This window comes from Myodes glareolus, chromosome 8 (assembly GCF_982192425.1).
Source record: "Myodes glareolus chromosome 8, mMyoGla1.1, whole genome shotgun sequence".
Lineage (NCBI taxonomy): Eukaryota > Metazoa > Chordata > Mammalia > Rodentia > Cricetidae > Myodes > Myodes glareolus.
In genome coordinates this window covers 81,687,784-81,709,692 of record NC_142033.1, presented here as the reverse complement: position 1 = coordinate 81,709,692, position 21,909 = coordinate 81,687,784, and the positions used below count along the sequence as shown (strand labels likewise).

General features: G+C 44.6%; 1 protein-coding gene across 1 annotated transcript in view; it reads right to left on the bottom strand.

Moving 5' to 3' along the window:
• Nucleotides 1-1,339: 1,339 nt before the first annotated feature.
• Ikzf1 (IKAROS family zinc finger 1) overlaps nucleotides 1,340-21,909 on the bottom strand; it is an 88,657-nt gene continuing 68,087 nt past the window's right edge. Inside the window, 5 exon segments of the mRNA XM_085692196.2 lie at nucleotides 1,340-1,508; nucleotides 1,510-2,186; nucleotides 12,478-12,612; nucleotides 16,543-16,668; nucleotides 20,426-20,593. Coding sequence (XP_085548322.2) covers nucleotides 1,482-1,508; nucleotides 1,510-2,186; nucleotides 12,478-12,612; nucleotides 16,543-16,668; nucleotides 20,426-20,593 — 1,133 coding nt within the window. The 3' untranslated portion in view covers nucleotides 1,340-1,481.

The window sequence follows — 21,909 nt, the reverse complement described above, 5'->3', positions numbered from 1 at the left end:
ACATTGACAATTATATACTTTTCATTTCATTGAGGTGGTGGAGGGTAATGGTCCTAATACTGACTCTTAAGAGAGGCCTGTCCTGTTGAGAACCTCCAGCTACCTGACTTGGTTTCAGTGTGGCATCCCTGTCTTGGTCTGCCTGGACCAGATCTCACCTCTACCACCTCACATGCCTCTTTCCTGTGATATCTGGTGGGCATTCCTCTCTGGGAACCTGAACGGGTCACACCGTGGCCCCAGACATTCCAATATCCTAATACCTTTACCTGGTCAAGGGTGCATGGTTCCTGTCCTGCTTATGTGAAAACACGTGGTATTTGGTGTTTATGCTGAAGAGTTTCAGATCATTTAGAATTTTTGTTTAACAGCAAGAATATTATGTGCTTCAGCCATTGAGATGCTGGGCTCATATATTTCCTAAAAATGGTCATTCTGAATAGTGGTTTGATAGGCTTTCAAACAAAAATAACACACAGTGTGAGCAGGGAAAGGTGGTTATCAGACTAAGATAGCCAGGTCCATAGCTATAATCAGAACAGGGATTCAGCTGGAACGAAGTGATGGGGTTGGACTTTGTTGGGCTAGGTCCTGATCCCAGGTCCAGACAGTCCAGGAAAGAAAAGAAGCCCAGACAACTGAGCGTGGGGCTTAGAAGAAAGCTTTGGCTTCGGAGGGATCTTACAGAGCAAGAAGTTTAAAGCAAGGTCTCAGTTTCAGGACTGGGGTCTAAAATGCAGTAATGAGCTTTGGGGATAGGGCTACCCCCAAAATGCCCACAGGAGTTTGAGCCCATCTCACTGGGCGACAAGCCCCCAGAGGCTGGGTGTGACCAGGCCAACGAAGAGGAGTCTACAAGGCTCTCCAATCCCCTTCCCTTCTTGCCCAGATGAATCCTAGACACTTGTCCAGACGCCATGTTCCCATTCATTATGTGACTTAATAGCATCTTTAAAAGATCAACCTTCGGCCCTGGCCTCCACACAGACTGTGTCCTTGCTCCTCCCCAGCTGCCTTATAGCTATCTGGTCCTGTGGCTCACCTGTGGAGCTCCCTGAAATGGCCCCAAACCAGTGGCTATAATGTTTTAGGAAGATTTGGAGAATCCATGGGGCATAAACTTTGCTTAGGGAAAGGTTCTCTTTGCTCCTTCTTGGATAATTCTCTTATTCAATTCTCTGAAAATTCAGGCTCTGTCGGGTGGTGTTGGAGTGGGTCAGAAAGCCACTGGTCAGGGAAATCTCAGCTGGCAGTCAACAAAACCGTCTAGAAGGGTGGATGTTCTGAATGCTCCCAATGCAATGCAATCCTGTCTCTAACATTAAAAACTTGTCTTCTAACACAAATCAAATCCCAAACAACCAACTTAAAGGAACAAATGCTGCCTGCAAATCCACACCCAACATTGTCCGCTGTGGGTTCAGCTGCCAGGAGGGAGGCATAGGCAGCTATCTTTGTGCTTCTGTGAGGCCTGGCCGGGTTTAGTTCAGGTGGTAGCGATGTTCCCCCCCGTGTGATATGGGATGAGAACTCGTACCTGTCCTGGCTGTGATAACCACACATGTTACACTCAAAAGGATCCCGGAAGCCATGGCAGCCCATGTGGATGGTGTACATGACGTGATCCAGGAAGAGCACGCGGCAGTGTTCACACTTGTACACCTTCAGCTGCTCGCCACTCGTGCTGATCACGCGGAAGGCATCCTGCGAGTTCTCTGAGGCTGCCCTCAGCACCTCATAGGCACGCTGCTCCTCCTTGAGGGCCAGCCCATTGCGCACATGCGGGGTGATGTGGTTGGTCAGGTAGATGAGGCCGCCTCGCTGCTCCTCAGCGTTGCTCTCGGTGTCCGTGGAGTCTTGGCAGCTGTTGCTCGGGGAGGCCTCCCGCTCCGATGACACAGACTTGGCCTTGGACAGCAGCAGCAAGTTCTCCACGGCGCTATCCTGCGCCGAGTGGTTGGGCCGTGGGGGACCGTCTGCGGGGGGCTTGTGCAGCTGGTACATGGAGTTGATGACCGGCCCCACCTCGGAGCTTCCGGGAGGTGTCTGCACCAGCGGGCGCAGGGACTCAGCCCCCAGATAGGTGATGGCGTTGTTGATGGCTTCGTCCATCACGTGAGATGTCATCAGCCCGTCCTTCTCATAGCTGGCACTGTCATAGGGCATGTCTGACAGACACTTGTCTCCTGTGGGAAGTAGGTGACCATTAGTAAATCTATACCCAGGAGATTGGAAGGTGGACTAGTGTGGCAGCAGACAGGAGACATTTGCCCAGGCACAGGAGGGAAAAAGGGAACCGCCTGTTCAGGGTCTTACTATGGGTAAGTCTTTTGAGAAATTCTGCTTATCTATGAAGAGGGAGACTAAAGACTGTCCGTGTCAGCTTAAACTGTGCCATGTTTCACAAGGCTAAACGTCATCTTTCATTAAGTAAGGTGAAATTAACACTATTATATTGACTTTAAATATTTTAAAAGTTTCCTAAATGCATATTATTTAATTTATCCCAAAATTGTTTAATTAAAATCCACAGCCATGAATGAATTCCTGTAATAAATTTAAGATACTATATTACATTTATTACTTTAATCTAGAAAAACATGTCCTTAAAACATGATTACATATTAGTTATACTAAACTATTTCTTATAAATATTTCAAAAGGGGATGAACTCTAATGAATGATGAAAGTAGAATGACTACATTAACATAACTGTATGCACCCTCTCTTCAGAGTTAGCAGCGGTGAATTATCTCAGCAGAAATCGGAAGTGGGAGACAGAGCTGGAAGGCAGGCACCATTCACTTACTGTTTACAGGCACGCCTAATACTAAAGATGGATGAAACTGAGAATTCAGTGGTGACTTGATATGGAGTATTTGTTGAACCATGTAAAGATGTGTTGCATTTGTTGAACTATGTAGACATGTGTTGCTGTTGCTTATGCTGTATTTGTTTAATTATGTAAAGATGAGTTGTTGTTTTATATTGTTACCTGATAGGTCTAATAAGAAGCTCAATGGCCAATAGTTAGGCCAAGGAAGGATAGATAGGCTTGGCAGGCAGAGGGAAAAGGGGAGCCAGCTAGGGGCCAGCCAGCCAGCCAGACACAGAGGAAGCAAAAGGGAGGATGAACAGAACATAGTTGACATAAACAAGCCTTGGAGCAGCAATAGCTTAACAGAAATGGGTTAACTTAAGTGAAAACTTGCTAGAAGCAAGCCCAAGCTAAGACTGAACATTCATAATTAATAATGACTTCATGTCTTTATTTGAGAGCTCTTTGGTGGCCCAAAGAAAATCCCCACTACAAATGGTACCCAATATGGGACACAAATTTCTACATAGGGCCCGAGAAAGCTGGAAAGAAAAACAACGCGGCTTCCTAGTAGCCTGGCTCATGGCATGCAGAGGTGAAGCTCTGCCACACAGCAAGCACCTGAGCAGCTGGCCTGCCATTAAGCAGAAACAAGCTAAGTAAAAAGGCCTGCTGTACTGTGGGCACCGACTTCTAAGAGCTGGGGTGATTAAATAACTCAGCTCTTGGCCAGGTCTATGGGGCATCAAGTTTGGCCCTCACAGACCCAAGCAGGGTGGATCCAGAGCCAGTGCAAAGTTGTGCAGAGAGTTTAAACTTTGGTTTACACGGTCAGAGAACACTACAGGTACACGGTAAAGCAGGTCCAGAATGAAAAAAGCCTCTAAATAGGTTACAGTGTGTTTAAAAATGTACACAGGGGCTTAAGAAAGAAAAGAAAATGAGTATAGACAGTCATAGTAAAAAAAATAGTTTAAAAATAGTCTTTAAAAAGAGAGTAAAGTAATATAAAGTGGAAAAGAGCCACACAAAGAAGGGAATACACAGAGAATCTGGATCCCATGTGGTGTTGTCCTAACTTTGAATTTTTTTGAACGCCCATGAGCAAACAAGAGCTGCTGAGAGACACTGGACTTTAAAAGGGACTGCTGAATTAAACCAGCCTGGACACTTGAGGGATGTCTTAATTTTAAAATGGAATTTAGAAAATATGTTGCATCGGGAAAGAGGTTATTCTTCTGTTTCCTTAGGAAATGAAAGGTTGTGGATTTTTTCATAGTTAATAGAGATCATGTTTGATGAGCAGAGACTTCCTGAAAATTTTGGCTACAGACATAAAGAAATAAACTAAGAAAAAAAATACAAGACAGATAATGTATATGCTGATCCCTGTGCACGGGAACAGTTCTGAAACTGGACAACAAATGTTACAACTAGCTTTCCCAGAACTCGATCATTGTCTCAATTTTCTCAGAGTTGCCTCCAGGCAGGAAACAGCCTAGACAACACAACACCTACATTCCTGAGAGGTGGGGTAGGCGGTTTTTTGGTCATTTGGTGGGTTTTGGATGTTTGTCATCACTTAGGGGCTATATAAGAATATAGGATAATAAAACAACTATTAACCTCAAATATTTTATAATGGTACAAATTTTGGTATATTTATACAAAGTTAAAGTTATTTTTTGTATGTATGTTTCTCCTCTTGTTTGGGGTGTTGTGCTTATGCAGCTCATCAAAAATGTAATATACAATTAAGAAATGTAGGTTAGTAGTCATCTATAATAATCAAACTTGTGGCTATATTGGGTAAGTTTTCAAGGTTATACAGATATATTTTAGATAGGTGATCTTCAAATACTTCAGAGACCTTCAGGATATGGAATTTAAGAAGTTTAATAACCTAAGGCTTTTCATGACAGTGAGACACATCTTCTCCTTGCAGCATCAATCTATTTCATAAAAAGACAATGGGCATTGAAGAACCTCCATATGGGGTTGGCTTTTATTGTGTCAAAGCTAGATATTTGGACAAGAAACTGTCTTTGCCTCAACAGCTTAATGTTTTAATATTCAAACTGGACATGAAGATTACAAAGGAAAAGTGACTGCAGAACTTTGTCAAGACAAAGCAGGACAGTCCTTCAAAACTGTCTTATAGAAAGGTCTACCAGACATTCTAGGCTCAAGATGGATGCTCAAATGTTGCAGAGGAACCTTGGGTGACTGTCCAGACAGCCACATACCTCTGTTGTTTCTATATTTTTAGAATTTGCTTGCTCTAAACTTCTTGTTTACTCAGATAATACCATATCCTATTAAGTTGGAGACTAGATAGTTACAGTGTTTCCTTTAGTTATGATAGAAGGTAAATTAGGTACAGAGCTTTTGACTCATCAAGATAGGATAGATAGTAGAGGATTTCTTTGAATATGCCAAATGCAAAAGGACTGGATTTTGTAAATGTAATTCTGACTTAATAACTGTTCTTATTGTTTACAGTTTTTCTATGTTAAAGTTAAAATCTTTCCTTTTATCTAGACAAAAGGGGGAAATGTTGTGGAATATTTAATTAGGCAAAGAGGTGATACTTTATTTTTGCTGCATTTGTTTAACTATGTAAAGAAGTGTTGCATTCGTGTTAGTTAAATAAAACTAAGCTGGACTCAAAGGGGCAGTGGTAGCAACTAGTGGGCAGGAAGTAGCAGGGAGGAGTATAGTGTGGGCATTTTAGTTGGGGCAGTGTGGAAGGAGAGGGGTTCCAGGGACACCAGCCAAGAGAGAAAGTCATCCAGTTGCTGTTCTAACTCTCTGAGCTTACAGGTCTTCACCGTAGCTTTTGGATGATAGAGATTTAGTTGAAGCTACCTTTAGTGGTAGCAACAGAGCCATTGTCTGGGGGGGGGGGGGGAAACAGAATCCCTAAGGCTATGGCCTGAGGAACTGGGCTGCAAGCAGCTGAAATCACATTTGCTGTGATGAAGGCAAAACAGCAGTGATTGGACCTGGGACTCAAGAAACTTAAGCTCTCATATGAGTCTAAGCTTGCGGCTCTCATGTTAGCTTTTGGACTACATGAACTCACTGCAGTCTGGACCTCAGATGCCCTCAAAGGCCCATGTTTTCAGGTATTGTCCAACCTGTGGCTCCTACCCAGATGTATCCCAGGTTAGCTCTGAATGTGTCTGAACCCATTTGCAGATATGCTGTTGAGAGGTTCTGGACTCTTTAGGGAGGACTTAGATTTTGGGGACTATATTCTCAAAGGGGATACAGGACCCTGACCTCTATCTATTTCTCTCTTGATTCATAGCCACAAGGCAAATATTTCTGCTCTATGATCGACTTATGTTCTTTTGTCACAGGCCCAGCACAACAGGTCCAGTCTTGGGAAGGAACCCTCCAAAGCTGCAAATCAAACTTCTTTATATAAGTTGAACATCTCAGATGCTCTCCTGTAGCGAGGAAAATTGAGCTAACGCAAACCTCCTTCCCTAGTGCCAATGGGAGATAAGGCTAGATTTGGCGTTGGGTAATTAGTTTTAAAGCAAATGTTTTGATAATGAAATAAAATGAATTTCTTTAGAGATTTATCTTCTCTCCAGGTCGTGGTGGCATAAGCCTTTAATTCAGTGAAGCACACAAAAGGCAGAGGCAGGCTGGGCAATGGTGGCATACACCTTTAATCCTAGCACTTGGGAGGAAGAGGCAGGCAGATCTCTGTGAGTTTGAGGCCAGTCTGGTCTACAGGGTGAGTTCCAGAGCAGCCAGGACTACACAGAGAAACCCTGTCTCAAAAAACCAAAAATAGGAAAAAAAGTTTTTTTCTTCTAAATGTTAAGTCTAACACAACTCTGGCAGCAAAGACATTCATCAAAGCAATTGTTTATATTCCTATTGTCAGGATTAGCCATGTGTGTGCCTTCTCGGTGATGGTAAATGAGGCAGGCAGCCCACAGAGCCAGATGCCCTGCTTACATTTCTCCTCCCACTCTGCCTCTTGCATCTTCAGTACATCTGGCTCGGCAGTGGGACTAAAAGGAAAGCCAGCGAGAACAGTCCCTGTCCTTGGATGCACACAGCTAGCCCGAGACAGACACACTCAATAGTGATGCCAGACTCCATCCCCACCTGAGAAATCCCATGAACACAGGAAGGCTCTCTGCCGGTGTCACACACGCATCTCATCTCATATGAGCCAGATGTGTGTGTGGGCTTCTGTGTCCCATGGCTGGGAACAGAGGGGCCTGGAGCTTTGGTGGGACAATGTGAATGTCTGGGGGTCAGAGCTCTAGAAGCATAGGAAATGTCCAATTCGAAGCCAGGATCACATCCTGGAACCTTAGACTAAACGAAGTTTCTTTAAATAAAAAGGAGAACTTCTGAAGGGTCTGAAGAGAGTGACCTACTCAGGCACAGTGAGGACAGAACGAAGAGGCACAAAGATGAAGGGCAGCTCCCAGTCAGGCTGGATCTGACAGCAGCTGCTGAAGGTGGTGGCAGAGGATGATCCCCGTGTTTTTCACACCGACACGGAGGTCGTCACCCCGCCCCAACTCTTTATTTACAGTAGGACAAACTATTTCACAATTCATAAATCTACCCACAATCCTTGAAAAATAGTAGGTTGGGATTGTCTACCTGTGGGATTCCTAGCAGTGGGAATGCCTGTCCCTAATGCTTGACAGGGTTTTGAGAACCTATTCCTCACACCGGGTTGCCTTTGCCAGCCACAATTTAAAGGGAGGAGCTTAGTCCTACCCCAACTTGATATGCCATGCTTTGTTGACACCAGGGGAGGCCTGCTCCTTTCTGAACAGAAACAGAGGAGGAGTGGATGGGTGGGAGCAGAAGGGAGGTGGTGGGGGAAGAGAATAGGAGGAGAAGAGGGAGGGGAAACCAGCTGGGATGTAAAATAAATGAATGAACTTAATTAATAAAATATAGTAGCCAAGGAATATACTCCCCATGGCTCAGTATCTTTCTTTACATTACATTTCTTTGTGTCTTACTGCATGTGTACCACATGACTACTTGGTTTCATTGGCTTCCATCTACCTGTGTCAGAAGCAACACGTACCCTGATAAGGGTGCAGAATGAGCCTCAGATTATTGAAAGCAAACTTGTGTACATCCAATTACATCTTCTTAGAGACTGGACAGGGACAAAATCCCTGTGTAGAGACAACGGACGATTTTCTCTCTCCATTATGGGGGAAGTAATTGGGTAGCATTTTAAAATTACACAGCATTCCTAAAACCAAAGATTGTTTTTCCTGTAAATTTTGTTTTTAAAATCAAGGTCGTAGTCTATCTGGTTACACGGGCAGAAGGAACTCATTCTTGCTGCACTCGCGTCTCACTGACTGCCAAAGCCTAGCAATGGAGGAGGGTGTGGGCCTGGTGCCCAGTTCTGCTCGCCTGCGAAGTGTGTGTTCTCTCACCAAAGGTGGTGCTTTCCTGTTTCTCCCCAGAGTCGCGCTTCTGTGGTTTTCTAAGCAACCATTGAAGCCTGCTGTTTCAAGAACTTAGTTTCAACAACAAGTGGGTGTTGCAAAGAAAGCAACATACACTGTAGATGAGCACGGATAAATGATAATGATAAATCTACCCAAAGAATTTCTCTACCCATATGTGAGAAATTAAAAGCTACAAAAGTCCCCAGTGCCTCAGTGAAACATCTTGTCTGTCTGTCTGTCTGTCTGTCTGTCTGTCTGTCTATCTATCTATCTATCTATCTATCTATCTATCTATCTATCTATCAATCATTCTTCTTTATATTCATTTACCTACGACCAAGGAAAGATCAGTCCTTCAGTGAGACACAAGACAAAGCTTTGGGTGATGTCACTTCTAGAAACAGGTGGGATCAATCACATTTCCAGTATCCCCCCAACCCTCATGCTGACAGAAAAACAGTTGAATAGACTTAATTGCTTTTCCCCCTTTTCTGATCACAGAGTCGAAAGCTCTGCTGGCAGGAAGCACATGGCATCAGCGACCTTAGCATGCAGGCTGGCTCCCCTGCAGGGAAGCAAAGGCCTTGATGAGCTGCACTTCAGGGGCAGGGAAGCCCTGAGATGTCCCCTGTGGAGCCAGGAGGCACCATCTGCTGGTTTAGGGCTTTAACCAAGTCTGAGGAATGTGAGAGAGCTAGCTCTCAAAGGGGACCATTTTAAAACAAAAGCCGCACTTTGCCTCACCTGAACTCCCCCAACACCATCCTTGGCATTCTTTCAGGATTTAAAAAAGTCATAGTTCTCACAGGAAAAAATCTCAGATACAATGGGAAGAACACTGAAATGTCAATCAAGCCCCATTAGACCAAATAGAATGAGCAGGATAAAGAGAAATGCCATGGTTACAGTGAAAATATTTTTTGGCGAGAAAGGAATTAAGACAAACCAATAAGTCCATTCTAGGGGAAAAAGAAACTTAATTCCAGGAAGAGAAGAAATTCAGCATAATTAATTCATGACATGGAGTGATTTTTTTTAAAGTTTTAGCTATTTTAATTTTTGGAATATGCAAGCAGTCAAATTCAGAAAATATTCAAAGGCAATACTAAAAAAACCCAACAGGATATGGGAAGAGTTCAGATCTCAGGAAACAAAATGAAATCCAATCCATTAAACACTTAATATATGAGTTAGAAATAGCAAACAGTAGAATAAAAATGACTAGGAACTGAATTTCTGACAGTGCAGGGAAATATAAAATAACAGTGAATAAACTTAAAAATAAAATGCTAACAGACGTGGGAGACAAATTTTCCAACTTATAGAAAGCCAGCACTTTGGAGTAGAGAGAGCACACTAGGCAGAACAAAGGGTATTTATGCAAAGGAATGTTTCCACAAGGCAGGAAAGAAAAAGAAAGGAACCTCCCAGGTTAAAAGGCACGGGTTCATCCAGCCTGTAGAACACTAGAATGCTTCTGACTTCTGGATTAAAAAGCACATTAAAGAAAAGAAAATCAGGCTGGATTCAGCATCCCAGCACCATCCCACAAACAATGCTATAGGCAATGAAGCATGATGTATCACTCGCGGGGAAGGAAGAGTGGTCCAGGGGAATGCCCTCCTGAGGATACTCCTCTGGCACAAAGGTGATGGGTGGACAACAATGGGGATGGGATGCTGACACAAGGAGGCTTGAATGTAAAGTCTACTCAATGAGGGGATTAATCAAAATAAACAGAGATGATGCTAAGACGCCTAGGCCTGACTCTTCAACCTGTTAAAATGTATAGGGGTGACTGCCTACACTATATAAGAATAATGATTACTAAATAGAATGTGAATACTGTAGAGATGCACAATGCAAAACGAAAATCAAAAAAAAAAAGATTCATAAGAAGATATTTTTATTCCAAGAGTAATTCTTTTCAAAAAGCAGAATCCCCTCTGGGAGTAAATAGTTATTTGAGGACAGGCCACCTCTTGAAGTTTAAGACATGTTTAATATGTTGTGATCACTGGAACGTACATTCTATCAAGGTACAGGAAGAGCTAAACACAACAAACCAATACATCCACCCCCAGAAAAAGCAGTTGGAGTCTGTCTGAGGGGACATCTTTGGGAACTTCAAAAGACATTTACTTCCCATCTCTAGTTTGTAATCCACCTCTTATTCATCCTACCCGCTGAAACATATATGTCAGGAAGATATTTACAATGATGCTCATTTAATTTAGTAATGGGAATGCCGGGATGTTTGATTTGGTTCACTGAAAAACATCAAATATTTCTATCAAAATTCTTACTAGCTATCTATCATTTTAGTAACATAATAATATATCATCCCAAATGTGGAGAGGAGCCTGTGAGGGCCACCTGGCTCTGTTTCAGAGATGGAGAAACTGTGAGACAGTGGAAGCCACCACACAGCAGCAAGAGGGAGGCAGGCATGTGAGAGCAGAAAGAGGCACTGGGTAGGGCATGAACTGTCAATCACCTCTGGGGAACACCAACAGCGCACAGCTGCTGGGAGCTCTTCCTTGCAGACTCCACTTCTGCTATCCTGGTCCTTCTGTTCCCACAATGCCACTTCCTCCTGCGTTTAACCTCTCCCCTGGAGAGCGCTGTCTCATCTCAGCCTTGCTTCACCAGTTTTGCTGCTCCCTCTCACCCAGAAGCGTGTGAATCAAGACAATGCCCATTCACCCGGGACAGTCATGGTCAAATTTCAGATGCTCCATTTGGCTGGACATCTCCCAAAGCTTTAGGGCACTGCATACGGTCATTACTAAAACATGGGGCACTCTTCAGGTTCCTAATCGAAAAGAGGAAGTCCACACCCTGCCTCCTGAGGTCAGGAGCTCTTCACAACCCCTGAACACACTTGCTGCTCATCGCTGCCAGTCTGTCTGAGCGGTCCGTCAGACTCTCTCCATGAGTCCAGTTCTTGGTGCACTCCACAGCGGGAAGATAGGGACTCTGCACCTGATACTGTCTAAAGTCTCAGCCATCCAGCACTGACTCCTTGGCCAAGATTCCCCCCCTCCTGCTTCTCTGATCAGGAAACGGGGTCTCCTCCCTTCTTTTGGTTCAGAAGCTCCCATTTGCATAGTCAAGTTCATGAATAATATTTCCAATAAGTGGTTTCTGTTTGGTCTTGAAGGTTTTTCTTTCCCTTCTTCCTCCCAACCCCTAAGCCATGAGAAACCTCTAATTAAGACATAAAATTAGAGTCCTATTTGGATTCGGAAGAGGAAGGTTGTTGCCTGAGAACCTGACCTCTGTCTTTCTGGCTCGATGTAGGCGCTCTAGTGTGAAGGTGTAGGTGTGTGTGTGTGTGTGTGTGTGTGTGTGTGTGTATGTGTGTGACCATTTTTTTTTAGTTGCATGTTCTCTTGAAACATTCTTGAAAATAATTTCATTAGACTCTGAACTCTTACTCTCCAGATGTGGCTTTATCTTTTCTGCAAATGTCACTAAGCAGGGAAACCCAGGGTTTTCTTCACCCTTCCATCTCCATGCCTCCTTCACCAATGCATCCTCTTGATCACTTCCCATAATTCCTGCCGTCCCCCCTTTCCAGTCAATTCTGGCCCATGCTGTATCTCCATTCAAAGCTGCTGCTCCCACTGAGAGCATACTCCTGCTTCTTCTGTGATTCCGAATGAGACTATACGGCTCACTTTGGTTCTCAAAGACCATAAATGTCAAAGTCAGAGCTTCCTGGGACAACAGTGGCTCGAGGAGCAAGGGGTCCCTCTGCATTGTCTCTCACAGTATCAAGCATCAGGTATCAAGGACAACTCAATGGTCACATAGCAATTCTAGCTGCAGTACCCCTTCACTAGAACTTCTGAGGGTCATTCTCTGCTCGGTTCCTATTAGCCCTCACTGTCCTTGGAGGGCAGTGTTACACAGCCTCCTAGGAAAACCTGAATCGAAGTTCTGAGAGGACTGATCTAACTGCTATATTAGTGGCCACGGACACATCATACTAAGGGCTCTAATTCCTGGTGAGAGGTCTTCCAATTTCGAGAAAATTATTAGAAAAAACTTCAATATTTAGGAAATACTAACTTTATCACTTTCTTTTCAAAAAGTGATATTTTTTTCTTTTCTTCTACTTTCAAATAATTTTCATTGGAGTCTAGAACACGCACATAGTTGTATGTTAAGAGACAGCAAACATTTAACTCTTACCAAGAAATTTCTGAGGCATAGAGCTCTTACGTTTGGCGACGTTGCTTGCCAGTCTGTCCAGAACAAGGGACCTCTCTGCTCCTATCTTGCACAGGTCCTCCGCCATCTCACTGTGGTTAGTTTCTTCCTTAATGACTAAAGCCAAAGACAGTTAGAAAGGCTAGTTTAGACAAGCTTGCACTTCGAGATGCTACCATATCCTGTGCCAACGCTACATTTGTAAAATGCCAATAAGGGCCTACGTCTCATCTTCCAATCCCCTGGCAGATCCAGCCACTAGCCGCCTGCAACCAGCCACCTGCTAACACCCCTTCCTCTGCCTGTTCAACCCCACAACAAGCTGCTCGTCTACCATCCAAGACTGGACCATAGAGAATTAGCTATGTCACTTTGGAGGGCCCAATCTCAGGATTACCTTAACCAACTCTAACAACAACCATCAGAAGCAAATATCATCAGGTCCAGAAATAATCAAAGGATCTGAAGTCACACTGTATAGGGAACAGTCCCTGACCACACAGCAAATTCCTAGTCATCATATATCAGTTACACAGGGTAGGAAGCCTAGCAGACATGAAGGAAAATAGAAATATGAGCTAGTTCGATCTATCTCCTTTTCTTTTTCTTTCTTTTTTAAAAATGATTTATTTATTTATTTATTATGTAGACAGTGTTCTGTCTGCATGTATACTTTCATGCCAGAAGAGGGCGCCAGATCTCACTACCAATGGTTGTGATCCACCATGTGGTTGCTGGGAATTGAACTCTGCACCTCTGGAAGAGCAGCTGGTGCTCTAAACTTCTGAGTCATCTCCCCAGCCCCCATCTCCTTTTCTTTACAAACTCTCCCTATTGGTAAGTCAAGATCCAAGCCTGTCTCCTGCACAGTCTCGCCTAGCTGACTTCTGGTTTGCATGGCAGGGATTTCTAAAATACAATTCCTTCATTCCCCTGAAACGTCCTTAAATATTTTCCTATTGTTTAAGGAGCCGAAAATGTAAAGTGATCAGCTTTCACTTTGGAATCAGCTCTTCCAACACCGTTTCTGTCTTCTACTTTTTCCTTCTCAGACAGATCATGGTGATTGACCACAGCTTTATCCAGTTCTATGCCAGTTTATGTCCATGTTCTTCAGAGAGTTCCTTAGGCATGGCTACATGTTCATGTCACTCTAGTCTTGCCAATCTTCTCATTTATTTTTTTAGATAGATTTTTATAATAAGTTAGACTACCATATGGAGTGATATTTCATTTGTACTTTAATAAATTAAGCTTGCCTGAAGATCAGAGAATAAAACAGACCCACTGATCAGCCTTACAGTCAGGGCAGTGGTGCACACACCTTTAATCCCAGCACCAGAGAGGAATCTAAGATGGAAGGAAACTGCTCTCACAGAGAGTCTCATTCTGAGATTCCTGGAGGCAGGATTACCATTTCGGACTGAGGTAGAGGTAAGAGCCAGGGGCTGGATGTTTTGCTTTTCTGATCTTCAGGTTGAATCCCAATAGCTGTCTCTGGGTTTTTTATTAATCATGCTATAACCAAATGTTAACAAGATGCATAAGACAATTTTGTGTGAAAACCATGCCTAGATTTGGGAGGGTGTTCGCTGATGGACCAACCTTGTTCCCCTCTTCCATCTCCTACATTTCTTCCTTGCCTGGGATGACCCGTCGCTTTCTGACCCTTACTCTATACTCTGCATGACGACAGGATCCTTACATATTTTATATATTCACTGTATTGTGAATGCCACTTGAAAACCTGCACTTCTAGTCAAAAACTACCGCTGCACATTCTTTTTAATGGTGGGTTATAAGTATGTCTTGTTAAATAGTTCAACACTCAGCCTACACGCTGATTAACCAAAGGAACTACGGAAAGTCATAAAACCCAATTCTAGAAGTCATTCACAGATGTGCGCCATCAAACTAATACGCTCATTTACATGACCTTCTCTGTGTACTGGGCTCAGCCACCAGCCCAGGTTTCTTGTCCCTCAGGTGAGGTCATACCACACCTCTGAGCCCAACACTTCTTCTATGTCTTTTGTGCATGTGAGGCCCAGGAGAAGGTTCTTTTTCTCATGAAGATATTAACAAAGTGTAACAGGTGACCTCAACCATTGTGCTAAAGGAGACTTTGTTCAGAAAAACAACCCTTTTCTAACATCTCCTGAGCCAGGCCGTTTGTATTTAATGGACTCAATGTAAATAGGTCTGGGGAGTTAATGAAGTGACCTGAGGGACATGGAGGGTCAGGAGAGAGGGAGGGAGGGAGGGAGGGAGGGAGGGGGAGAGAGAGAGAGAGAGAGACAGAGAGTGAGAGACAGAGAGAGAGAGAGAGAGAGAGAGAGAGAGAGAGAGAGAGAGAGAGAGAGAGAAACAAGAATATGCAGGTTTATTGGCAGGATTTACACTAACGTTCATTACTGGAGCAGTCAATGCCAAGTTTTTTAATCCAGCACTCACTGCGTGTCTACAAGGGAGGTGTTGGAGGGGTGAAATAAACATGGCTTTGGCAGCTCCAGCTTAGCTCACATGTTGGAGTCCTGGGCTCTAGGGTGATCCAAGTAAGAAGTGCTGGAACCCTTAGGGGTTGAGTCTTGAGGGAGATCCTTAAGTCACTGGGGTATGTTCTCAAAGAGGAACAAGGGTGCCTAGTCTTTTCTTTCTCTCCTTCTCCCTGACTTGTGAGAATCCCCCCACCCTGCAGCAGGGGATTTTAGTGTACCCATGCTTCCAGCATGGCATGCCCAAAGCAGTGTGGCTGACCAACCATGGGCTGAAGTCCTCAACATTCCAAAGAGAAAGGCATTGCAGTGATGGGAAGCTGACTGACACCAGCTCGGGGGTCTAGGATCCTCTGGCGTATCTTAGTGTGACATGCGGCAGAGGCAGGAAGAACCCAGTGTAATTAAATGCTGGCGCCTGCCTCTGTGGCTGTGCTGAGGGCAGACTGCTGCTTCTTGCTAGAGCAATTTCTCACTTCTTGAGAAAGAACTGGAGCATGAAGCCATCACTGCAGTGTTCTGAGTCATCTGGCCAGAAGTTAAGAGTACACTAGATGCTCAGAGAGAGAGACTGAGTCTCACGCTGCAGTGTTCTGAGTCACCTGACCAGGAGTCAGGACACACTAGATGTTCAGGGTGAGACTGAGTCTCTTGACAAGGTAGAGTTTAGTGAACATCCCAGCTCTCTCCCCACAGCCTCAGCACCGATGACCGCCGGGTCTTCCAACAAGTCCTCCCCCATCTTCCCAGGTATGGACACCCATAGCTCAGTCTAAGTCCCAGCCTGACACTTCTCCTTTGGCGAACTTAATGAATCGCTAGTTTTCAAAAACAAAACAACAAAAACAAAACAAAACAAAAAACCACAAAAAACCTCACATATTTTTTAAAAAAAGACTTATTTATCTATTTTGTGTTTATGAGTGCTCTATCTGCATGTATGTCTTTATGCTAGAAGGGGGCAGCAGATCCTACTATAGGTGTTGTGAGCCACCATGTGGGTGCTGGGAATTGATCTCAGGACCTCTGGAAGAGCATCTAGTGCTTTTAACCTCTGAGCCGTCTTATTTGAACTTTTAAACACAAAGACTCAATCACCACACTACTCTAGCTTGTTTTTACTTTCCTGTGTGTGTGTGTGTGTGTGTGTGTGTGTATGCGTGTGATTATTTGTGTGTGTGTTTGTGTGGTGCTGGGGTTCAAACCCAGGGCCTCCTGCATACCAGGCAACCTCTTCATCACTTATCTCTTTGCTCCTACCAATTCCTCTTGTTTTAAAAATCACCCCCCCCAAAACCCCCAAAACCAAAAGCACCCCACAACACAAAATCTTATTAGGGTCACTTCCGGGAAGGGAGGTCACAAGACAGGCTATGTCTGGTCAGGTGAGAACTTGGAAAACAGAGGAACACAGTGAGTTGTCCCTAGTGCAGTCTGCAGTACAAAAAGTTCCTCCTGGACGGCATGGCCAGAAACACGCCACAGAGCCCCCTCCTGCCCCAGGTGCCGGGAGGGGGAGGGCCCCAGCTCAGCAGGGAGCCTCAGCGCTTACCTGGGTACATCGTGCCCGGAAGGCCCATGCTTTCCAAGTAGTTGTGGCAACGCTCTTTATGCTCCTCTAAAGAGCTTCGCTGTTTATAGCTCCGGCCACAATATCCACATTTGTGAGGCTTACCAACTGCAGAAAACACAATTGAGTTTAAGACTCCAATTAAATATTGGCCTTCTGGGTAATGGGAATGCATGCAATACAATTATAACAAAAAAAGGGTAAAAAAAAATAAAAATATACTCCCTGAGAGCTGTGACTATTATGGATTGGGTCAAAATGAGTGAATTTTAAAAAACGCTCATGCCCAGGCGACTCACTGATTGCACCGAGAGTCCATGACTCTTGTTTCTTCTTAACTTATCACATCGACTACCAAACTCCTTTCTAAATCACTAAGGTAGGTCCTTTAATGGGAAAAAGTGCACCACAGTGTGGACAGAAGCATAGGAGACTACAGATGCCACCTCCAGGGTGAACCTCCTGCCAGGTCTGATCCCTCACTGGGGCAACAAAAGAGGTCACTCAGCATCTCTAAGAAGCCATGGCAGGAAAAGGCTTGAATGAATGAAATGGGTATTTCCAAATTGTATCTGTCTATGTAACACAAATGTACTTGACATTTGTAGTGCATACTGTCTTGCTTAAGAATATACAATATGACGGGCGGTGGTGGCGCACGCCTTTAATCCCAGCCCTCGGGAGGCAGAAGCAGGCAGATCTCTGTGTGTTCGAGGCCAGCCTGGCCTACAAGAGCTAGTTCCAGGGCAGGCTCCAAAGATACAGAGAAACCCTGTCTCAAAAAATCAACAACAACAAAACAACTAATATAGATAAACCAAACTTCATTTTCATATACATGTAGACGATTCAATGTATTTTGCATGGGAAAGCCTATGAAAACCCTGTTTTAACCCCATGAACACTAGCATGAAGGAACTTCCAGACAGCCCTGTCCGCTAGAACTCACTGCGATGCTCTAAGTGTTCTTTGCATGTCCGTTCAGCATGGCATTCTCTGTGCTCCTCATTACGGCAGCCACCAGTTACATGGGACTAATGGACAGTCCAAGTTTGGCTCGTGACACAGAGGACTAACATTTTAATTTTGTTTAATTTTAACTTGCCAAAACTTAAGTGCCACATATAGCGAGTGGTTTCTATGTGGAGCAATGGTGTTCTATGTGAGTCTATCTTTCCTGTGTTTTCGGAGTGGTATTTTATGAGACGAGGCAAGGGCCCATATGATGCCTATTTTAAAGACTTCAGCAAAAACAGTCTTTAGAGAAAACATTCTCCAATTACTTTATGAAGAATATACATTTTTTTTAACCCCTCATGACAATATAGCATTTCTTATGCTGGTGGATCTTGTATCTTTCAGAGTATGGTACAAAGTCATGCCTGTAGGAATGCTTGGTGACTGGCTCTGGCTGGGGTCACTCGGCTCTCTTTCCTAGGTGATCAGATGCTGCGAAGAAGAATTTCTCATGAAAACCAAAGCTTCAGCTGCAGAATCCACAGCAGATTTTGATTTGAAGCGTACAGGTGTTTTGCCTGCATGTATCACTGCGCACCAAGGGTGTGCAAGGCCTGTACCTGCCTTCAAAGGGCACAAACGGGGGCTAGACGCCCTGCGACTCGAGCCTCATGGTTACGAGCTGCCATGTTGGTGCTGGGAATGAAACCCAGCTCCTCAGGAAGAGCAACCAGGGCTCTTAACTGCTGAGCTATCTCTCCAGCCCCTTTTGTCTAGAGATCGTGAGGCACCCCAAACACTAGGAAATAATGATGAAGTATGGAGTAAATGCTGCCTAAAATTACATATTTATATTCTATTGTCACAGAAATTAATGCAATGTAAATACCTACTCCATGTCCTTTCCTGAAAAATTTATAACTTCAATGATTTGCTGAATCAAAATGGCCCCCCTGTATAAGTGGTATGATATCTGATTTTTCTCAGTGTATGATTGATTTTATTGTTAGAACACAAGAAACAAACTGTCTCTAACAAAGCTTGGAGTTTCCAAAGAAGTATATATCAAATTCCTTTTCTATACTGGAGTCTAGAACCTCAGACCACCTCCAGAAGCTAGGGAAAGCCATATGGTCAATCCCACGTGTTAATGGACTACGGGCACGGTCACTCACACAGGGAAAACATGTGCTTTGGGAGCCTTTAAGCCTTGTCATTCTGGCAAAATCGCTTTGAAGAAGCAAACACGGTGCTTCTTTTCTCCCAGAGCTGTGTGCGTCAAGGGCATTTTCAACAACAGAGTCATCGACACCCAGGTCTCTGACGGATGTCTCGACCAGTTCATTGGTGACCCCGTGACAGAGATAACTTGGGGGGAGCCCACCACCTGCTTGACTATCCATCATTAGCCCTATTATCCGTCATTAGCAGGGAGGAGGAGCCCATCATGTCTCAGATGCAATGAGCAAGTGTGTAGGCAAAACCCAAACCCTGCAGCAATTTCACAGGATTTCATCTCGCCATTTTACGGTTGAAGGATATGCAGGAAAGAGTTACACTGCAAACCAGGAGTTAAAGAGCAACAATGCTGTGGTTGGGGTCAGCCTAAAAGCAGGTCTTTGCATTTCCCACTGGCTTGAGAAGCTGTGCTTGCTACCAACCTGAGAGTATGGTGTCTGCCGACTGGGTTTACGTGGCTTTTCATCCATGACAGATGGGCAGCTGCTTTCTTAGTCACCAGCTAACATGGCATGCGCTGTATGAGTCTCACACCTGATGCCTACACAGGACTGTATGTCCCTCCGTCCCTGGTAACACCCTCTCTTGGGGGAGCGCACGTGCGCATCACTAATACATGTATACAGTGCTACCCCCATCTCAGGAAGCCTTCATTTCTTCTCATGCCTCGCAGAAAACCTGGGTCAGGTCTGAACTAGTGTCCAACCTAGGACAGGGAAGTGTCGGTCCCCTGTCTTAGCCTCTGAGAGAACAGCTCCTCCGAGGAAGGCAGCACCTTTCTCTGCAGTGCCAAGAAGTTCACCGCAATCACAGCTTTCTGCTATAAGCTTTGTAAGTCTCCTCCATGTTCGCTGTCAGTCAGAGAGGGAAGCAGACCAGAGGGGAGATGGCTCTTGGACTCAGCTCTTTTCCTTCTCTACAGCTGCCTAGGAATGCCCATCTGGAGGGGACCACTAACTAGAAAAACCAGCTCTGCTGACACCTGTCAAAATGTGCACCATAGTAATGGCCCACTCTGACTTGTTTAGGGTTCCCCTAGAGCAAACTCAGTTTTGACTGAACATGTCTAATCCTTCTGCCGTGGGAATCTCTTCTGATCCTCCTATCGGGACAGACTGACTTTTCTTTCTGCTTCTGTAGAACCCTCAGGCTCCTCCACAGCAGACACACATAGGATGCTGTTGAGGGGCTTAGGAAAGGTGGGCAAAGAGACGGGTAACTTACACTGTGAAATGCATCTTTCATGTTTGGGAAGAGGGCAGCAGTGAGGAGAAGGTGGACTGAGGACCTCTCTCCTGCATAGCCCCTGTCTCAAGGGTGCAGCTGCTGCTCAGAGAAGCCACTGACCAATGACAGAGTGATCGTTGGCTGAGACGGGGCCCTCTCTGAGGGCAGGGACAAAGCCAATCAACCCAGTGTTCCTAAAGAACAGTGTTGCACACGACACCACGTGACAGGGCAGAATGGGGGGGCTATAGCATGTTGACTATGTTGCAAGCAAACCTAACACAATTGTTGGACAAAATCCCTTTCTCTTCAACCTGGAGCTTGTGGGGCTACTGGGTAAGATGCCACCCGAGAGACAGACGATGAGATCTAATTAAAAACGAGTCTGTGTGACAGTTCGAGAACATTTGGACAATTGTCCAGCCATGCCGAGGAGACCTACCAGAGTGTGTCCTCAGGTGGCCGGTGAGGGCATCCCTGCGGCGACAGGCATAGTTGCAGAGGTGGCACTTGAAAGGCTTCTCGCCCGAGTGCAGCTTGATGTGGCGCAGCAGGTTGCCCTTCTGGGTGAAGGAGGCCCCGCACTGGTTACACTGGAAGGGTCGCTCACCTGGGCGAGAAGGGAAGAGGGTAGCCTGGTGAGAAGGACGGCGGCAAGAAAGTTGTTTCCCACGGGCTTGGTGACTTCTACCGGCTGCAGGTTTGATAGAACACGAGGCTTTTAGACTAAACCTGCCAGCTACTTAACGCTTCACTGGCTGGGTCAATTTGATCTGAAAATCTAATTTTTTTCCCCTAAATCAGAATGGCACATCACAATGCAAATTCAAACTCATTTAAATAAAGTGACTGCAACATTTTGTGATGAGGAGTCACTCTTCCTGATCAGCAGTTTTGGAATAAACCAATATCCAATTTTGCGTGTTGTGGCATTTGGTGGGGTTTTTAATGTGGCTTTTTTCAAAGGGTCTTTAAAATATGCCACTGAAGCAGCAAAATAAAAAGGAAACTCATTAAAAATGCATTTCAGGATCACAAGTTCATTTCAGCGTTACATTCTTATATTTAAATGAAAGGCACTTCATTATAACAGTTATAATAACTTCTTTTCATTTACATTTTCCCTGTATTTTCCCTTTCAATTTCTTCTCCATTACCTGTCTGTCCCTAAGCAGGCAAATCAGGAGAGAGACAGCCAGAGAGAGTGTGAGGGTGAGAGGGAGATTGGAGAGAGATTGAATATAATGGGAACTTAAGAAACAGGGCAGCTAGGGCCTGTCCTCCAGAGGGAATCCCCAGGTTCCTGCACAATGCACTGCCCTGAGACGTTCTGCCCGGTCCTTCCTTCACAACTCGGACACCCTCACATTTGTTTTTCTGTCCACACTGGACAAGCTGCAGCTTAGGTATAGATGTTGCTGCCATTGAAGGAGCCTTCCAAGGAGGCTCTTAGGTTTGTGACTGAGATAGCCTAGTGTCCCTGCAGAGTTAAGAGCTGCAGCTGAAACCCCCGGGTCTGGAGAAGGTGCAGGAATTCTACTTAAGAACAGGGAATGTGGGCTGTCCTGCTGGGTAGTCATGGGTCTTAGCACTAACTCAGGCGATAACTCTCGGAGTGATGTTTGTCATATTCCTCATAAAAGCTTCTTTGGAAGGAAAGAATCTACATCTAAAAGATCATCATATATGGATTATATATGTCCCAAGACACATTTCTCTTATGAATAAACAATGTGTTAAAAAATACCTGATTAACATTTTCCCAACTGGGTAATGCAGAAGAAGAGACTGTTTATTGTGGTGACTGAGAAGAGCTCAGGTGGAGCTGCTGAAAGCCAGGTCAGGTTAGACCTTAAAGCCTATACTGGTGCTTGGATTTCCTAATTACCTCTTCAGTCTTTTTCAGTGGGCAGTGCAGACACAAAA